The 19,792-nt window shown below is 50.4% G+C and overlaps 1 protein-coding gene across 1 annotated transcript in view; it reads left to right on the top strand.

Moving 5' to 3' along the window:
• The window catches only part of SLIT3 (slit guidance ligand 3), a 551,973-nt gene that overhangs the window by 501,825 nt on the left and 30,356 nt on the right, over positions 1–19,792 (top strand). Inside the window, exons 24-27 of the mRNA XM_019740962.2 lie at positions 7,538–7,609; positions 9,258–9,421; positions 11,417–11,541; positions 17,845–17,942. Of these exons, the coding sequence (XP_019596521.2) occupies positions 7,538–7,609; positions 9,258–9,421; positions 11,417–11,541; positions 17,845–17,942 (459 nt within the window). The remainder of the gene's footprint in view (positions 1–7,537; positions 7,610–9,257; positions 9,422–11,416; positions 11,542–17,844; positions 17,943–19,792) is intronic.

The following is a 19,792-nucleotide window of genomic DNA, read 5'->3' as shown; positions in this document are numbered from 1 at the left end:
GTAGCGTCTGCCTCGCGAGGCTTAGGATATGCGGTCACAGCACAGTGTGCAGCACATAGCGCCGTTTTGATGACCGTTATTCCACAGTTGGTCCCTCTCACTTCCCTGTGACCCTCCGTAAGGAAACCCAGCTCGTACACCAGAGACCACAGGCTGGTAGCCCAGGGCTGGTCTAGCTCACTGACAGCTAGTAGTTAGCATTTGTAGTCTGCTCATGGGGTATCTTCTTTAAAAAACAAAATTTTAGTAAGTAGCCAACATTTAAATATCAGGAGGTTTCTCATACAAACCCTAATTTCTATGCTCTTTGGGAAAATGGAGAGGCCTGGCCATTTCAGGGCTCCCCTCTGCATCCCTGCCTGGCTGAGTAGCCCTCCGCGTTGGATGGGGTTAGGCAGTCTGCAGCCTCCACACCTGCCACCCCCCCGCCCCCGTCACCTATGACACCTGCCTGGCCTGCCCCACTGAGGCAGATGGAGTCACCTGTTCTCCAAGCACCGCTCTGCCCCGTCCTAGCTGTGTGTCTTCTGATCCATTAAATCAGATAATAATGCTAACTGCCTCTCAGGCTCTTATGAGGATTAACTGAGATACTGTATATGAAGCACTTGGCCCACAATAAACCCTTTGTAAATATTCACTTGTTATTAGTGTCACCACGTTAGCACTTGCAAAAGCAGGAATCGCACCTCACTGCCACCCCCAACCCTGGGCCTGATTGTCTTCTGATTTTTGTACCTTCCTATCCAGCCCCTATTTTGTTAGCCAGGGAGGATCCTTTGAATGAGAGCAGAGGTGCCAGACGCTCTGCCCCCAAACCTATCAGCCTCTTACCTTTCTGGCCCATTATTACTATAATGGCGATAACTATATTGAGGGGAGAGATGCTTTTCACGGCCACTGCCTCTTAGCACCTTTTACAACAGTGCTGTGAGGTTGAGAGGATTGTGCCCATTTTAAAGGTGGGAAAACTGAGGCCCAGATTGGTGAGGGGAGCGGCCCAAGGTCCAGCAGTAGGACGCTGCAGACTCCAGCCTCCTGACTCGCACCCAATAAGCTGGTCCATTTCGGAGCTTCCAGGCTGATGTGATTTATTGAGACCCATGAAACACCGGTGTCAGCGACAACTCCGCCACATGTCATCTGCGTTGTTATTAAAAATCAATTCTCTGGGGGCAAAGGAGTGCCTGCGCTGACAGTGTGCAATCTGTTATTGTCACTTATTTATTACCCACCTTCTCTGGGGAGTTGGAGAATGGAAACATCAGCAGAACCATTTCCCTCTTTCCAGTTGAACACAACGGGAGATGGGCTCATCTCATTGGCTGGGGCTGAGGCTGGACCTGCTCTCCCTCCCACCACCCACCTCAATCCCAACCTCTTGTCTCCCACCCAGTCTTCCAATTCTGTGCACAGGTTTGCTGCCAGGGCATGTGCCCTGCCAATTTTAATGGGATCTTTGTGCATATGTTTATAAGAGTGGTTTGGGGTAGGACACCTCAACACATAATGGGGAGAAAGTGAATGCATGCCTGTCCATCTGTCTGTCTGCCTGGGTGGTAGAGTGGACCTCAGCAGGGTTTTCCTCTTCCTCAGCACCTCATGTGCCCCACTCCAGAACCACCACTGTCATTACTGCATCAGGAATACACATAAACAGGCAACACACTGTGCCTGCTGCTTGAATTAAGAGCTAGTAGATTTTAGCATCATGACTTTAGAATCATGGGATCTTGTAGATAAAAAGGGGTCTTAGAGACCTCATCTCAACCATCTACCTCAGTGGGGAGCAACCATTTCCTGCATAAGGGCTACTTCAGGAAAAATAAAAATGTTCATGGGCTACATTTCTTTTATGATATTTGTATCCTTTCCCCCTAGTAATTGCACATCTAGGAATTTATGCTAGAGAATAATCCAAAATGAGGGAAAGGTTCCAAGCATTAAGATCTTGGTTGCACTGTTATTTTTAACCTAAATTTTAAATAGTACCTACAAGTGCCGCAGTGGGGAAATGTTGAAGGGAAGCATGGTGCCACCAGTCAATGAAGTGCAGTATTGTAGGAGGTAAAGACGAAAACTGGATAGCAATGTGGCAAAGCCTTTGCCACATAACATCACAGGGAAAAATAAACCTAATCTGTACATATGTTACAGTTAGAACTGGTAAGCATTTATATCTGAGGAAGTATTGTAAGGGACGTGGACAAATGAAAAATCTCATCCGTAGCTAACTGCTAGTGTTACATCATTTCCATCATAAGTGAAGGTGAAGATAAAGATGAATGAAGAATAGCGTATTTACAATTTCGGGAGTTGGTGGGGAGAAAGGGGTTTTTTGAAATTGGTAATTGAATATCTGCCGCTGCATTTAAGCATTTGTGTATTTGTTTCTCATTTCTAAAGGGTCTCATCATTTTGCTTAAATTTCAGAAATGACCAGAGAACCAGGGAGGCTGGCAGTCTGGGGTGGGGGAGGAGCATCAAGGTCCCACCACAGACTGAGGCCCAAAAGCGATCTGGAAAGCAGAGGAGACACCTGGCATTTAAGAGAGAGAGACAGAAACAGAGACAGAGTGTGTGTGTCGGCGGGTGGATGTGAACACATTTCAGAGAATATGAAAGGAGGGTAGTCAGGGAGCCCTGAGTACAAAACATTGTGTGAAAATACGCTTTTCCTGCTTCGCTCCGAACCTAAAAATAGCTAGATGAGAACATTCTCGCGGACATTCTAGTTCTTCTTCTGGGATCTGCGTGTTCCCTGATCTTTGCCCCACACCGAGCCACATGCCTTGTGCGTGTGTGGTCCCGACTGTCACTCTCCAGCCCCAGCCCCGCAGGAAAGCCACCTGGAATCAGTTAGCGCTGGGAGGGCTGATTCTGCATGTGCTCACGAGGGAGGGACTGGATTAGCATTCATGGTCCTCAGTATTTTTAGCTCCTAGGCCCTGGAGTAAGATGTCTTTGCTGTGTATGCACCTGGGCCTGTTGGTCATGCTCTACGGACTGCATGGATCCTCCCAATGACATCCCTGTTTGCCCGTTGTTGCTTGGTTACCTTCAGAGACCAGGAGCTCACTCCCTTCCCAGACAACCCCATTTCATTTTTGACCAGCTGTTGAACTTAGATAATTCTGGTGAGCCAAAAGGGGACTCCTTTTGACATCTAAACCATGGTCCTGGTCTGGCCCTTTGGTCCCACACACACACACACAAAAGTTTAATTGGGATTTTTAGCAATGGGGAGTCAGTCTTAGAAATTATCCTGTGCAAACCTCTCATTCATAAGAAGACAAACTCAGAAAGGTTTAGTGACTTGCTCAAGATCATTTGCTTATCCATCCTTTCCCGAATGCCTCCTGTGCGTTAAATGCTGTGCTAAATAAACACCAAGGGGAAAAAACAGGGAATGAAACACCGCCCCTGCCTCAGGGAGCTCCTGGTCTAGAAGGGGAAATCGACCAGGAAATAAGCAAGTGCAGCACAGGGGGTCACCTGTGAATGAGAGAGTGAGTGAGACACTGGAGTACAAGTGAGAGGCAAGGAAACCAACTTTATCCATCACAAAGGCTTTCTGAAGGGAAGGTAGTGATCACCTCTGACATTTACTAAACCTTCACTACGGATCCCACGTACGGGGCTCAATGCTTCAGTGACGTTATTATTTTCACCTTCACATCAATCCTATAAAGAATATACCACTGTTGTCCTCATTTCATAGATGAGGACACAGAGCCTTAGAGAGACTGAGTAGCTTTCCCAAAGTGCGCCAACCCATAGAGAGTAAAGTCGGGATTCGAACCCAAGGCTATTTGCTCTCAGAATCACTGCTCTTAACTTCCCCCAAGGCTGAGTCTGAGAAGCCGGTGGGAGATAACTAAGTAGGGATGGGTGTGGAGAACATTCCAGGTTGGGAGAATGTAAATACCCTGCACGGAGGCCCTGCATGTACGCTAGGGGAATCCCAGGAGGCTACGGAAATGTGGCTTCTGGGCTGGGAGCAGGAAGAGCTGCTGCAGACCAGCCAAGAGCTATGAGAGGAACCACGGCTGGAACCCGAGCCTCCCAGCTCCTGGCCCAATGCCCTTTCCACTACATCCCACCATTTTCCTCATCGTAGGTCATCATCCATTTTTATCGCCACCCATTTCAGACTTTTTCTTGAAGATTGGAAGGACATGGCCTCCTTTCTTCCTTGCGTAGAGAGTCCTCTGATGAGAATTAAAGAGTGGGGTGGAATGAAAGACACGGGAGAAAGCTGAGGGGCACGGGATCATGCTGCCAAAACTCAGGGTGTCTTCTCTCCAGTCCTGGGGTCCCGTCACGGGCTCACTACCACCTTGGACACCTCTAGGCCGAATACCTTCAGGCTTCTGCTGTAGGTGGGTAATGCTTGGAGAAGAGTGACCCCAAAATATGTCCAAGAGCGTAGAGGGGGAGGAGTAGTGGCCATGCTGACAGTAACATAGCTGGTGTGAGTCCTTACCACGTGCAGGGCTTGGTAGGACCAACACCAGCTGGACCACTTGCCTCGTACCTCTCAATCCTCACCACTCGCTTATGAAGTGGTATATTAACTTTCTTCCTGACTCAAGGGTGAGAAAATCAGCTCAGACCACCTTGAGCATGAAAAGAGAATTTAGCGACGCAAGTTAACTGGAAAGTTCAGTAATATATCCTGAGCTCCAGAGCTGGCTGCAGGTACAGCCACATTCCTGTCTCTCTCTGCCTCTGCCCTTGTAGTCCCAGCGAAAACCCCACAAGTGTCTCTCATTGACCCACTTAGGTCACATACTCAACCTCAGACCTCAGACCACTCACTGTGGCTCCAACTGGGCCGACCTGAGCCACAGCCCCGCCTGCCCGTGGGGCCAAACCACTTGGACTAACAGTAAGGGAGGGGTGGGTCCCCAATGGAAAAGGGAGGAACTGTTACAGAAAAGAGAGTATTAAAGCCAAGCAACCCACACCCGCCCCAAAAGATTTTTAGTACAATACTGAGAATTCCTCCATTTTAGAAATGACAGACGTGAGACACGGGTAGATTGTCTCCGCTCACACAGCCAGTGATGATGAGAGAGTTTGACTCCAGCTTTTAACCCCGTCACCAGGGCGGGGCGCAGCCTGCTGAGAAGAGCATCCACCACCACCCCCCTGGCCCAGCCCACATTTAGGATGAGGACAATCCCTGACATCTGTCGTACAGAGGCCCTGGGCATTCGGAGACCCAAGTTCAGGCAGCCTGGGACTGACACGGAATGGGTGTGTCCTCACCTTGCTCTGAGGGCAGCCTCATCTGGACCCCAAGTTCCCAAGTTTACCTTTAACACCCCCAAGAGTCAGGAGGGGAAATGGGAGTCCCAGGTGCCTAAAGATGAGCCTTTGGGAGCTCAGAGATGCTTGCCTGGCCCAGCCCCTGTGCGGTGTGAGAGAGAAGCAAGGCGTGCTAACTGCTTCCTGGGAGGGCACATTCTCCTGCTTCCCTGGCATCCTTCAGGGTGGGGCGAGAGTCCCTCTTTGGGGCCAGACCGGGAGCGGGAACCTGCAGTGTAGGCAGGTTTCCTTAGTGTTGTTGTCCCAGTAAATTATAGCCCCATTACTCTGCAGATTATAGAGATCTCAGCGCGCGGTCCAGAATAAATGGGAGCGTGACTTGCAGGAGTCACAGCGCCAACGCTGCCTTCGGTCGTTTGGTGTTTTTAAATTAGGGCTTCGAGCCTCTCCTGGGGCCCAGGCCTCGTTTGGAAATGATTAACAGCGGGGCTGGGTGCATTTGCCAAACAGCAAGCAACCATGAAGTCACCCGAGTTAATAGCAGGCAGGGGCCAGTGTGATTCATAAATAGCCACATGAATTAGAGATTAACTGATACTGATAAAAGGGTTAGGAAGCTGCTAGCCCCTCCTGCCCAGGGAGGTGAGAAGCTACCTGGACCGCTCTTTAGAGTACGGCTCACCCTCTTCCTGCTTTCCTGGGGAGGAGGAAGAGGAGGGGCTTAGGGCGATGAGGATGCCGATTTAGGCAACTAAACGTGGTTCAGAGGAGCAGGAGTGTCAGCATCACCTGGGAGCCCCATCCCAGACCCCCTGAATCGGAATCTCTGGGACCAGGCTCAGAAATCTGCATGTGCCTTAGCTCCGGTGCTCAGTTTGAAGGCCTTTGTTCTCTATTAAGTATAATTAAGCTCATGTCTGTATGTTAGCCCAAGACCAGGGCAGGCTGCCTTCAGCTACCAGGAAAACAAAAGAGCAGATTCATGAGTTGTTATCGTGTTTACACTTCCATGGTCAATGCTAATCACCCCTTATACTGGGGCTCCCTTCACAGCATGCGGGTCGGTCGGTGCCCAGCAGTCACTAAAGACACCTTTGTGAGTCTATGAATTTCACCCACCTTGCCTTTCCTAGGACAGACACAAAGTGAGTCATCAATTTGGTGGGTTTTTTGCATTCGATTGATGGTTAAGCCTTCCGTGGAGGGTATAATCCATGCATTGTGGATTTGATCGTGTTGTTGCTTGAGCAGTGAGGCAATGTTCATTCATTTTTCCCTGAACCTATTCTCCAGGCAGTTATTGAAAGCTCAGTATATGCCACCGCTCTGCAGGTGAGAATAGTTCCTGGCTGCTGCACCGCAGGGTGCAGAGAGGTATGATGGATACCAGGCAGGCTGTCTGGCCCCTTGGACGTGCTGTAGGGAAATGCTCTCTGATGTACAAGCACCAGACCCATGTGTGTGCGTGGCTGACACCAAACCCTCTGGTGTCAGGCTCGCAGGCCGTCTGCACAGGAGCTGAGTGCCCGCCTTCCTGTGTCACCTGAGCTGGGATTGATAGCATCTCTGCAGCCCCCCAAAATCTCTCCAGGTGACTAGAAAGGAAACCAGTTTCTTGATCTGTACCGGACATTCTTCAAGACCCTTTCACCAATACTAATAACGGTTCATCATTTAGCACTTAGCACATGACAGACTCTGCATAGATGAATGCACTCACGACCACTTTCTGTGGCAAATCTTTTTACTTTATTCCCATTTTACAATAGGAAACCAGGGCCCAGAGAGGGTAATAACTTTGCCCACAGTCACACAGCTGGTAAGTGGCAGAATCAGGGTTTGAATGCAAGCGGCCTGGCTCCAGAACTTATGGTCTCCACCCCAGTTCTTCTCGTGATCTCTCTGAACTTCAGTGCCTCCATTACACAACTTTATCTCTCCATTTCCCGGGTGCAAACATGGAGGCCCAGAAAGGAAAGTAACTTACGTATTGTTCCGCAGCTAAAAGGGACTGACTTCTGAAGGCCTGTTTGAATCAAAGTCCATCTTCTTCTTTCCTAAACGCACTACCGCCCACCTCCCTGCGGTCCCCAGCAGGGAAACATTGACGCACCTGCCACAAGGAGATGGCACCTGCTGCTGCGAGCAGTGGGGCTCTGAGGGAAACCCAAGGGTGACTGGGCCAGCCTGGGACACCCTGGGAGTGTCCTGAGTTCAGACCCATTACTGGGTGTTAACCCCCTGACCTGTGCTTCTGCTTCAGAACGCTCCACGGCAATGACATTTCCAGTGTTCCCGAAGGCTCCTTCAGCGACCTGGCATCTCTTTCTCATCTGTAAGTAGCCATGTTTTTCTCCCCAGCTAAACGGAACGTCCTTACAGCACCACAGATCACAGCATCCCTGTTCTGTCGCACCGGGTATTCTCTCTGTATGCAGAACGTTTGCAACACGGTCCCCACATCGGCACACTGTGTGTTCTCTGCCTCAGATGCCTTCAGACGCTCCATCAATTATGTACACAGTGTAATTACATATTGAATAAGAGCTAACACAAAACTCTTACTGTGCGCGCAACGCTTTACATGAATTATCTCACTTATTTCTTACTGCAATAGGCATTTGTATCCCCCTGTGACACATGATGACCCTGAAACAGGTTAAAGAATTTGTCCAAGGGCTGCACAGCTAGTTGTGCGAGCTCCAGTTCAAGTCCCAGTTTGCCTGGACTCCAGAGCACATATTCTTTCCCTCTGCACTCAGGGAGTCAGGCACTCCCCTCCCATTACACCCAGGGGGAGCTGAGGCCCTAATTGTTATCACATACCGCTGCCAAGTGAAAATGCTTGAGTTTGTAACCTACTCGATATGTGTTTCATTGTTTTCATATTGTGTGCCTATAGTGTATGCATATTCTAAAGCATTCAAAATAGAAATGTGGACGGATATGATTTAACAAAATAACAAACAGAGGTTCTAGTGTTTTCTTCCTGGACACCACTTTGAAGAGGGCAGCCCTGGACAGTGCCACCCCCTCTCCTGCATTTCAAGCTGAGTGGTGTCGGGGAAGAAATGCTTCTAGATCCCCTCTTCTGCTCTGTGGCTGGCCTAAGAGTCATTGTGCCATGACAGATTACCAGGAAAACAGCACACGGGCTTATTTAATATTTTTATGGGTACATGGGCGTTTTCAAAGGAAAATGAAAATCCAAAGAAGCCATTGGCCTCGACACTCACAGCTTTTGACACAGGGGATGACAAATTGTGGGGACACGAGAGGGGCTTGGGCTGGGGGGCCGTAAATTTTGGGACAGTGACTAGGAAACATACGGAGGAACCCAGGGGAAGAGCAGAGCCGTTGAGTAGGTCTGTTTGTACAGGTCCATGTCAACCTAGACTCCCAGTGTCTAGTTATAAGAATGTTCTAATTGTGCTGGTGCAGGAAGAGCACCTTTCTTGTGGGAGATACGACCTGCTTTTAGGTAGAAGGGGGGAAATCAGAGAGCCCTTCCCGCATCTGCCGTTTTTCACATGGCCTTTGGTTCAAAATAATCAAATGCCAAAGGCATCTATTTGTTCTGAGCGTGTTCTGCGCCCCATCAGTTGTCTGAAGCTGCTTGCTAGGTTGCTGGGTATTAAAACCTTCTCTGCAAAGTACATCCTCCAATGGGCCCTTCAGTAGGGCAAGAGGGCCAGATAACGAGATGGCCAAAGGCCCAGGAGCTTCCTAGAGGTGCCAGGATTGAGGCTGAGGATTGAGTCTTACCAGGGTAGGTGAGAGCGGAGCCTCAGAGATGGAAGGGGCTTGGGTGGGGTTGAAATACCTGCGGGGATGGAGGTAACGTCTGGAGTCAACTGGTCCTCATGCCAGACACCCCCAATCTAGCCAAAGTCAGGAAATTCAGCTTTTCCAGAGAGCCAAGGGTATGGAGTCTCCAGGTCAAGTTGGGTGCGGGAGGCCTGACTTCCTGCTCTGCCTCCTAGGGCTCTGGGAACCAACCCGCTGCACTGTGACTGCAGCCTGCGTTGGCTGTCGGAGTGGGTGAAGGCGGGGTACAAGGAGCCTGGCATCGCCCGCTGCAGCAGCCCCGAGCCCATGGCTGACAGACTCTTGCTCACCACCCCCGCCCACCGATTCCAGTGCAAAGGTAGGTGCTACGCCTCGCCTCCCCCCTCACTGCCCCTCCCGGGGTCTGCTCTGCCTCCAGCAGCCTGTCAGAGCTGGATGTCTCAATGGATATGACTTCTAAAACCGTGGATCTGTCTCTTCCGCGGGTCACACAAAGAGACTCAGATGCTAAGCTTGATGTGACTCTGTATCTAGGGGTCCATTTGTCGTTCTCTCCCCCCAAGGCCTCCTGCTGGCATTTCTCCATATTCCTCCTTGACTTCTTTCTGTATATTTTATTGCACAGTTGAGAAAATCTTTAACCTGCATTTTTTTTTATCCAACCTTCTGAAAACGTAAGCGTGATTTTCCCTTTGTTACTACAGCAAACTTTTGGCACACGTGACTGATGGGCTGCGTCGTTACTATGGTAACAAACCACGGCTTACCACGTGGCAGGCATTATGTGAAGCACTTTGTCAGGCATTGTTTCATTTAATGTTCCCTTTCCATGTATTTATTTCATTCTCCAACACCTCTCTGGGGTACACACTAGTATCACCCTCATTTTTACAAAAATGAAACGACAGGCTGACCAAGGTGACATGACTTTGCAAGACCACGGGAAGGAGGATTCCAGGTCTTTCTGATTCCGGGTTCTCGCCCTTGACCACCGCGCTGTAATATTCCATTGCAGCTTCTCTAGCCAGTTCCGAGTTTTGAGCCTTCAGAGCAGTTCCAGTTTTTTCCTTACCATTGATGCATAAAGGTCTTTCTCTGTTTAAAATTATGTCCCTACATAAGATTCAGGGAACAGAAATTACTGAGCCAAAGTATATGGTGACGTTTAAAGTCTTCACACATTTTGCCAAACTGATATTTAAAAATGCTTGTAACCATTTTATGCCCCACGAGCACCATTGGCGTGTATTTTTCACTCTTGCATTATTTTACCTCATTTTGTAATCACTGGTAACTCAATAGGTTAAAAAATTGTATCTCCTTCTATTTTGTCTTTCTTTGATTATTGAGGAAACTGAATTTTTTTTCAAAAATTGACTTTCCGTTTGTATTACACATTTGCCCGTTAATGTCCTTTGCTTAATGTTTGTTTTTTACAGATATATGTTAATTATCCTCTAAAATGTCATTGTGTGCTTAGGACACACAGTCTCCCTGGGACAAATAATCTCCCTGTTCTCATGTGAAGCCAGGATTGAGCGCCTGCCCTAGGCTGTCATTCTCATATAGCCGCTGTGTTCGCTCACCCCAAAACTGGCCACACACACACTGGGCTCAATCTCAACCCGGCCTCCAATCTGACGACTGTTATTGTGGGTTCATTTCAAGTCCTGACATTAGGTAGCATATGCTTACCGGGGCTTACTGTCAAAGCTGGCCACAGCAAAGCTCTGTCCCTCCCTCCAGCCCTGACAGCTGAAGAGAACCGGTGAAAATGTCATGGATGCAAAATGTACCTGAGCACAGCTTGCCACCCATCATCAGCTCATCGCTGTGTCCTCTGGGGCCGTTTCTGATTTCCTCCTGTCAGTTTCTTACTTCCTCCTGCAAGGAGGACTTCCTGTGGCCCAGGCACTATGTCCTGCTTTGCCTGGCACAGACTGTCCCATGGGGAGGGGTGTTTGGGACGGAGGAATGGGAGGTCCAAATGGAGCCTGGGCCCAGAGCTTCCGGAACAAAAAAAGATACACAAGAGGTTTCTAATTACGGTGTATTGTTTACAGATTAGTACCAAAATCGGATCAGGCTAATTATAGTAATTGATTTGACTGCAGAAGTGCTTCCGAATGATGTCCCACTGTGATTTTTTTTCCTCACTGGACAATGGCTGAATTAATGGGACTCTAGCTGAACTGGATGTGCTGGCTGGGGAGGACCAGCTGCCCTTTGTGCCCAGAGATGGGGAGGGGCTGGCTGCTGGCTGGGGAAGGGACCGGAGCAGAGGGGAAGGGAGACATAACAGTGAGCCCTCTTGGGGACCTGCCACTAAATACTCTGTGCTTTTGCTGTCCAGGGCCAGTGGACATCAACATTGTAGCCAAGTGCAATGCCTGCCTCTCCAGCCCCTGCAAGAACAACGGGACGTGTAGCCAGGATCCTGTGGAGCTGTACCACTGCGCCTGCCCCTATGGCTACAAGGTAAGACGGGAGGCCCTGCCCCCACCACTCCTGGCCCAAGGAGGGGGGCCCTGTGCCCTGCTGTCCCTCCCTGCTCCAGGGGCAGTCTGGATAGCTGCATTTCACAGGGTACCCCAGAGTAGCATTTGCCAGTAACACTTCTGTGCTCGTGATGGGGGCAGCCCAGTTTCTCGTGAGCCTGCCAGTCACAAAGGACCCCATGCAGTCTTGGCAGTGATGCTCTGAGATAAGGAGAAAATGTAATATTTGTATTTTCTTTGTTAAGCGTGGGGAAATTAAGACAGAGAGTCCAAGTGCTTCCAAGTAGAGCATCCGTTAAACCCTCTCTCCTGGCTTCCCTTCCAGGGGGATTTCTAGACCCTCCCCCTACCTCCCCAACTCTGCCCTCAGGACAACCAGCCCTGAAAGTGCCTCTTTCAAGGTTCCAGCTTGAAAGAGATAGGGAATGGGGATTAAAAGGCCTATGTGCTGCCAAGCCAAGCACACTGTTGACAGGCTGTCAGCCAGGAAGGGGATGGAGAGCCCAGCTCCCCATCTGTCCTCTGCAGAAATCCAGGCTAATGCCAGAGCAATGCTTTTCTCCTCTCTCCTCACGCAGCACCATCCAGAACATGTTATCCCTACTAACATCTACAGAGTATGAGCTATGTGCCAAGCAATCTGCTTGGCATTTTACTCACCTTTTCTTTTTAAACACTCCCAACAAACCTTTGAGGAAGGGACTCATTCATTCCCATTTTACAGATTGGGAAACTGGGCCTCCGATTGTTGTAAGGGCTTTACTCAGTGTCCCAAAGCTTGTAAGCAGTAGGGTTAGGATGGGACCCAGGACTGTGTGATCTCAGAGCCCCACCATTTCCCCTGGAGGTTTTCCTGGTTCACTGAGCCCCTCAGTCTGCCTCCTGGGGTCCACAAAGCTGTGTCCGATCCTCTTCCTCAGGACTCTCCAGCTTCCCAGGTTCCAGCCTCCCTGGGCACCTGACAAACCCCCTGGTCCGTCTAATGCTCATGCCTGGCACAGGCTGAGTGAGAGGGAGCTGTCATCTCCACGGGCATTTGTGTGTGTAGGGCCAAGCTCCAGAGACAGACTCACTGGGGAATATGGCGCCATTGGGGCTTTCTTAGCTGCAGCTGTGCCTCCAGCAGACGGTGTCAGAGTGCCACCTACGGGCCTGAGACAACAGAGCCAAAGGATTCCCTTTGAAGCCGGCCAGGCAGCCAGCCCTGCCCAGGCCCACCCCCAGGGGCTGATTCATGCCCCTACACACACACACACACACACACACACACACACACGTGCGTGCACACATGCACACTCAACGGTTGTAGGGGGAGAATAGACATTAAGCAGACATACTTAGGAGGCCTGGATCCTCACACTCCCTTGTATTAATTCAGTGGAGAAAATTCAGACTGTGGAATTACACAAAGGCTGGTGTGGATTTCAGCTTTGTCAGTTACTAGGTGTGTGACAGTGGCCAGTGGTGTCACCTCAGCCTTCCCATCTGTAAACTAGGACCTACCTGCCTCACAGGTTTGCTGTGAGAATCAAATGTGTGGCATTCAGGAAGCACTCAGTAGATGGCACCTTGCTAACTTTACCTTCGACCTTGTGCTGGGCCCTCAGACCAGGGTGTGGGGTGGGGGGTTCTCAGTCTGTGACACTGTGAAGTGCCAAAGACTGTCAGTTGCTCCCCTAGAATGGTGACATCTCTTTACAATGTCCCGATTCCATACATTTGTAGTTTGCTTTTTTTAAATTGGGGAATATTAGGGAACAGTGTGTTTCTCCAGGGCCCATCAGCTCCAAGTCATTGTTCCTCAATCTAGTTGTGGAGGGTGCAGCTCAGCTCCAAGTCCAGTCGCCGTTTTCAATCTAGTTGCAGGGGGCGCAGCCCACCATCCCATGCGGGAATTGAACCTGCAACCTTGTTGTTGAGAGCTCGCGCTCTAACCAACTGGGCCATCCGACCGCCCTATAGTTACCTTCTTAAGCATCAACTATGGGTTAGGCACTCAACTGCACCTTATACATGTGCTCGCTCCTCTAATTTTTACAGCATGTGAAAGATAAGGTAAACCACTTCACATCCTGAATCTTACTTTCTTCCTTTTAAAATTGGCCTCAGTCTGAAAGCAGTGGGGTTGGGTTTGAAGACCCAGGTTTCTTCCATCTACACTTGAAGACACCATGAAATTGGCCTGGCTATCAGTGCCCAAGCAAAGAGTGTGTCCCCTCTGGGCTTCTGCAGGATGACATCACTTGTTTGGACTTAGCTCACAAGATTCTGAACATCTTGTAGATTTCAGATGAATTTGCACAGAATTTTTGACCTTTAGGAATCTGTTGGACCCAGGCAGGTCTGGGATGTATTTTGATGGTGATGGTGATAGTGATGGTGATGATGGTGATGGTGGTGATGGTGGTGATGGTGGTGATGGTGGTGGTGGTGGTGGTGACACTGATGCCTATGACAACAACAGTCATATGAGCAGCCAGCATTTATTGAGTGCCTCCTATGCACTGACAGCATATTAAACCAGATTCATGCATTGTCTTGTATACTTTTCATCAGGACCCTAGGAGGCAGGTCCTAAAATGATCCTCATTTTCCAATTGAGAAAACTGAGGATAGTAGGTGAGGGCGTTGGAATTCAAAGTTCAGAGCCAACTGATTCCAGAACCCACGCTCTTGACCACCACATTCACTGCCTATTGACAAACACCATGATTACCAGGGCTGAGGGCGAGGGTCCCTGGCCATTTGGGACCTGTCTGAATCTCCAAAACAGGGAAGAGTAGGGAGAGGGTTGGAGAGAACACCGGTCCTATTCCTACCTGACTGCATGACCTTGAATAGCTCCTGCTCTGCTCCCTAGCTCAGGTTCCTCAACTGTAAACTGCAGCAGGTAGAACCGAAGGAGTCCTCTGGTTGTGGGTTGCAGCACAGCCCCTGTCCTGTTTGTTCCCCTGCCTCCCTTTCCTCCGGGGCTGGCGCCCACCCAGAAAGAACAATTGAGGTAGTAGTCCTGGGTGCGACCATGGTCACCAGACACCCACAAAACCAAGCTCAAAGTTCAGGCATTTATCTAGCTATTTCCAGATATATCAGTTTTCCCATCCAATAGCTGGGTGACTTTGGGAAGCCACAATAATCCAAGAAGAAAAAAAAGAAGATCGCAACCACTGTTTTCATGCTCACGTGAAGCTACTGTTAATCTACCCTAATGCCAGGCCTTTGTGAAGCCATTTAAGCACGTTATTTCATTAGAGCTCTTCATCGTCCTCCGAAACAAATTGTACGGTCCTCTTCTGATAGATGAGGAGCCTGAGGTTTAGAAAGTTCAAATACCTGACCCCGCCTCCCACACCTGGAGAGCACAGGTGCTGGCCCCAGAACGCAGCACTCTCTCGCGGGAAAGCCTGTGCTCAGCCACTGCCCTGGCACCAACTCCCGCTAAGCTCACTTTCCCTGCCTGTGATGGGAATTCTCATCCCTGCAGAGCTCTTGTAAGGATTCGGAGGGGCCACGTATGTACTATGCCTGCCTCAATGCAGGCTTCAGCCAATAATTCACAAAGGGGAATGTTCTGCCACTGTTTTATAATTTGGGGAAATAAAAATACATATTTTGGCTGATTCTTTTTCAGCCATTTAGCTGCGTGCACATATGTTCAGTGTCTCAAAACAGTGCTTCTCACACTTCAATGTGCACAAGAGTCACCTTAACAAAACGCACCTACCTTCTGGGTTCATTAGATCTGAGATTAGGCCCAAGGTTGTGCATTTCCAACCAGCTCCCAGGGACGCCCCTGCTGCTAGTCCAAGGGCCACACGTTGAGGAGCGAGGTCACAGAGCAGCCTTCCTGACCCCATCTCAGGGAGCGCTTTCCAGTGGGGATGGCTGTTCCCAACGCCCTTTAAAGGCAGCCATGAGTCCAGCCATGTCTGTCACACGCACATGCTCAAGGCGGAGGTAGGGGCGGAGGAGGATGACCAAGGAGCATCACAAAGCTGGTGGATTTGAGCCAAATGACGCTGAAAAAGGTTAATTAGCCAAGCACTGACAGTGGTGATTATTTCTCAAGGACGTGTACGACAGAAATCCCCACCTCCAGGCCCCATGACTATATCATCAAGTGCTAGACTCTGTCTCCAGAATTTCTGAGCTTGGCATAGGGGTCTGCAGGAGACCCCACCCACTCCTCTACCACCCCCACGCCAGGGGAGGATTCCACTTAGAGTCCTTGGTACTTGAAAGTTCCCAGAGCAGAGGCTGGCCCAAGCCGGGGCTAGGAAGGCCTACCCGACCTCCTTCTTAAGTTTTCCTGTCCTGCCTTTCATGGCCCATTCATCCAGCGCACGCGCGTACACACACACACTTCTATTTAGCACCAACCACAGACCTGGAAGTCTTTTGATCACCCATGTTCAGCCCTGCCTCTGACTCGGTCGTCATTGTCCTCCTCCTCATCAGAATGGCTCTTATTTGTGGAGCTGCCATGACACGCCAGGTGCCTTATATGACGCATATGTCATTTCTAATCACCCGTTAACTCCATAGGGTGGGTATTATGATGCACATTTTATAGATGATGAAAGCAAGGCTCAGAGGTAGTAATTTCCTCAAGGCACATGGCAGCCAGACTGGAAGGTGCGCCACAGCTGCCCAAGTGCAGACCCCACGCTCGTGAGGGGAAGAATAGGTGGCCCAGCAGAGGTTCCCAGGGCTGGCTTTGGACTGGCTGTCTGGGCTCAGCTGCTGCCTGTTCCACTTCCTGCTGTGCGGTCTCGCACACATTACCTCACTTAATTCATCAGCCTTCCTGGTCCGTAGAAATGAGGGTAATAACAATCGTACCGACCTCATATGGTTGTGGTGAACATCCATATGAGTATCGTGAGTATAAAACACTTAGCATGAGGCCTGGAATGGAAAATGTGCTCAAAAAACCTGAGTGAGAAGGAGGATTGCCGTTTCCATTCCCACGCGGACTTCCCCAAAGAGCTCCCATGCTGCTCAGCTTTAGGACCAACCCCACCTGCGTTCTCCTCCCTCCAATAAACCTCTGGCTGTTTAAATGTGATGGGGCAGGAAGAGAAGCAGACAGCATGCCGTGCCTCCTGGTTGCTGGAGACGGGACCTGAGGCTTAGGCGATTGAGACAGTCGCGAGCAGGCAGTGCCCCAGAGTCCTGCGCCCACCTGGCAGCAGCATGCCAGCCAGGAAGCCCAGTCCCTCTCCATCATCGGCACTGGCAGCAGCAGAGCGGGAGGGGACTGTCTCAGGCAGATGGCAAGCAGGTGGTGTGGCCATGGGAGGGCTCCTGTGTCACCCCTGCCTGGCATGGTGCCCACACCGAGCCCACAGCCCAGAAACACACGCAGCAGACGCCTCCCCAAGCCCCGAGGTTCTCCAAGGCACTGTTTGCGAAGACTGTGGTGCAGCATGGTCCATGGTTCCCAGGGGAGAAGCTGGAGCCAGGGGGCCAAGCGTGGGGCTGCTCCCTGGGGTGTGGGGGTTAATGCCCACAGCACTGCTTAGCCCACCACCTCGGTGGGGGTGCCTGTGCCCTCTCTGTTCCTTCAACTTGGCCTGTTCCTCCCCACCTACCACAGAGTTGGCTCCTTCCTGCTCTGAAGGAACCCCACCCCACCCAAAACTCTCTTTCACAGGGGTTCTCCAGCCGACCTAACATTAGAATCTCCTGCAGAACTATAGCATAAATACCCACACGGGCCAACGTGCATACCTATCAAAGACGAATTTCTAGGGAGCTGTCACTTCACAGGGCAAGGACTGTTGGCCACACCCTACTCGACTTGTGGATTATATTTAGGCCTCAGTGAGGCTAATCCTGTCCACTAGCAGCTATAGACTGCCTACTATGTGCTAAACATGTTATGTAATGGTAAGCATTTTCTTGTATGGAAGTTCTGGTAATTTTTATGACAACTCTGAGCTAGATTTTGAGACGTAAAAAGTCTCATACAAGGTCAAAGTCAGCCAACTAGGGAGAGATAAAGACAGACTGTGAAGCCAGGTCTTCCTGTCCCAAAGCCCAAGCTCTGCCTGCGGTTTGGCATACAGAGAAGGGTGTGAATTCCGGGACACAGTGGAACTGGAACCCAGACTCCTGAATTCTCCACATTCCTCCCTTTGGATTTCTCCGAGTCCCAGGGCCCCCTGCCACCTCCCCAACCGCATCCCAGAGGATGCCTGGAACTCCCAGCAATCTCCTGGGTCCTTTCAGCCATGGAAAGCCTCCCTAACCAGGCACTTCTCCCTCTTCTGCTCCTCAGGGCAAAGACTGCACCACGCCCATCAACACCTGCATCCAGAACCCCTGCCAGCACGGAGGCACCTGCCACCTAAGCGAGAGCCACAAGGACGGGTTCAGGTAACAGCTCACCCTTGGGCCTTCCCTCTCCCGGGGCTTCATGGGCAGGTGAAGAAGCATAGCCACTCTCTGAGGGCTTGCTGTGTGCCCAGATTGCGCCGAGCCCTTTCTGTGCGTGATTTCCAGGCTCTTCCTGGAAGGGGCTACGATTATCCGCGTTGTACGGATGAGGAGACTGAGGCAGCAGAGGGATGAATTCTTTGCCTGCGGCTGCACCGTTAGTAAGCATTGGCAGAGGGATTTCAGTGCAGGTAGTCTGTCTTCAGAGCCAAGAGGACCCCATGGGAGGCTGCAGTTGCAGGCTGAAACCAAAGGAGGATGGGATGGTGGCTCAGAGACCCGCTCCCCTGGCAACGCCACCACTCTTTTCTGGGTTGTGAAAAACATTAATAATAGGGGACATGGATTCCATGCTGTTTATGTGAGCTAGTCATATATGATCTCATTTAAATCCTCCCGGTGGCCCTATCTAGTACAGGTAGGTACTATCCCCATTTAACAGATGAGGAAACTGAGGCACAGAGATTGATTTCCTTCAGGATACATGTCCTGAAACTCATTGCTGAATCTTACAGCCCACCTCTTCCCACCCTGCCCTAAGAGCTCAGGAAGAAAAGGGCAGATGAATGGAATAAGCAGATGTGGTGTACATATACAACGGAATACGAGCAGTAAAATGAACTCCTGCCCTCTGTGATGACATGGGGAGACCTAGAGGGTGTCCTGCTAAGTGAAATAAGTCAGACAAATACTGTATGATTTCATTGACATGTGGAATTTTTAAGAAGCAAAAATGAGCAAACAAAACAAACACAGACTCATAGAAACAAAGAATAAACTGATGGTTGCCAGAGGGGAGGCGGGAGAGGGATGGGTGGAAAGGCGAAGGGGAATATAGTCAGTGACATTGTGATAACTGCACGCTGACAGATGGGTACTAGACTTAGGGTGGTGATCACGTCATAAGATATGTAAGTGTCGAATCCCATGTGAAAGTAATGTAGTGTATGCCAACTACACTTTAAAAACAAGAAAGAAAAGAGAATAGAAGTCATTCACATTTTTCTCATCCCCGTCCTAGGCATGGGCCTTCCAGACCCCTCTCAAACCTCGGGCCCCCTTCCTGCTTCTCACCCTCCCAGCTGCACTCCAATGCCCAGTTTCCCCAGCCCAGGGCCTTGGCATCAGCAGACTGGTGGGAACTGGCTTGTTTGCCCACCCAGTGAGCCAGTGGGTTAGGCCGTAAAGGAGTGGGTGTCTGATGCCAAGCTGTACGCAGCCATCTTAGAGCTCAGGTTGCAAACCATTAATTTTCAAAGGCACTCTGGCCGGGGGCTGCTGTGTGGTCTGTGAAAGAAATCGCGTCTCGGGCTCTGTTGTTCTCCCCAGGGCACCCAGCCTGCCCACATGTCCACCTGCCAAGCCAGGCCCAACAAACTGACTCTTGGAAAGTGAAATTCAAGGCAGAATTCGTTTTCCTGCCTGGGGTGGGCCCAACCACCCTCACCCTCTCGCCGAGAGTGAGGAGAAACCACAGCGCCCCAGCCAGAAAACACACCTCCAGGGTGAAACCTGGCTCTGCCCACCCAGCAGAGGGATGGGGGTTGGCAAGAGGGAGAAGTGTGCCCCACGGGCCATAAGGTTTCTCCCCTCTCAGGTGTAGGTGCGGTGAGCAGATGTATCCCATTTCCACCCTCAGTTGTTGAGGAAATTCAAATGAACTAGAAATATTTTTAGAATTTAATTTTCAAGGAAAAGGGCCCAGATGTACAGGATTAAGGAAAGCACGTGGAGGGTAAAGGCCATAGGGCTCCATGGCGAGAATGGCACAGCTTGTGGGGGCTTCCCAA

Source organism: Rhinolophus sinicus, linkage group LG10 (assembly GCF_036562045.2).
Source record: "Rhinolophus sinicus isolate RSC01 linkage group LG10, ASM3656204v1, whole genome shotgun sequence".
Lineage (NCBI taxonomy): Eukaryota > Metazoa > Chordata > Mammalia > Chiroptera > Rhinolophidae > Rhinolophus > Rhinolophus sinicus.
The sequence above is the reverse complement of the archived record's forward strand: the minus strand, read 5'-3'. Positions and strand labels throughout refer to the sequence as shown.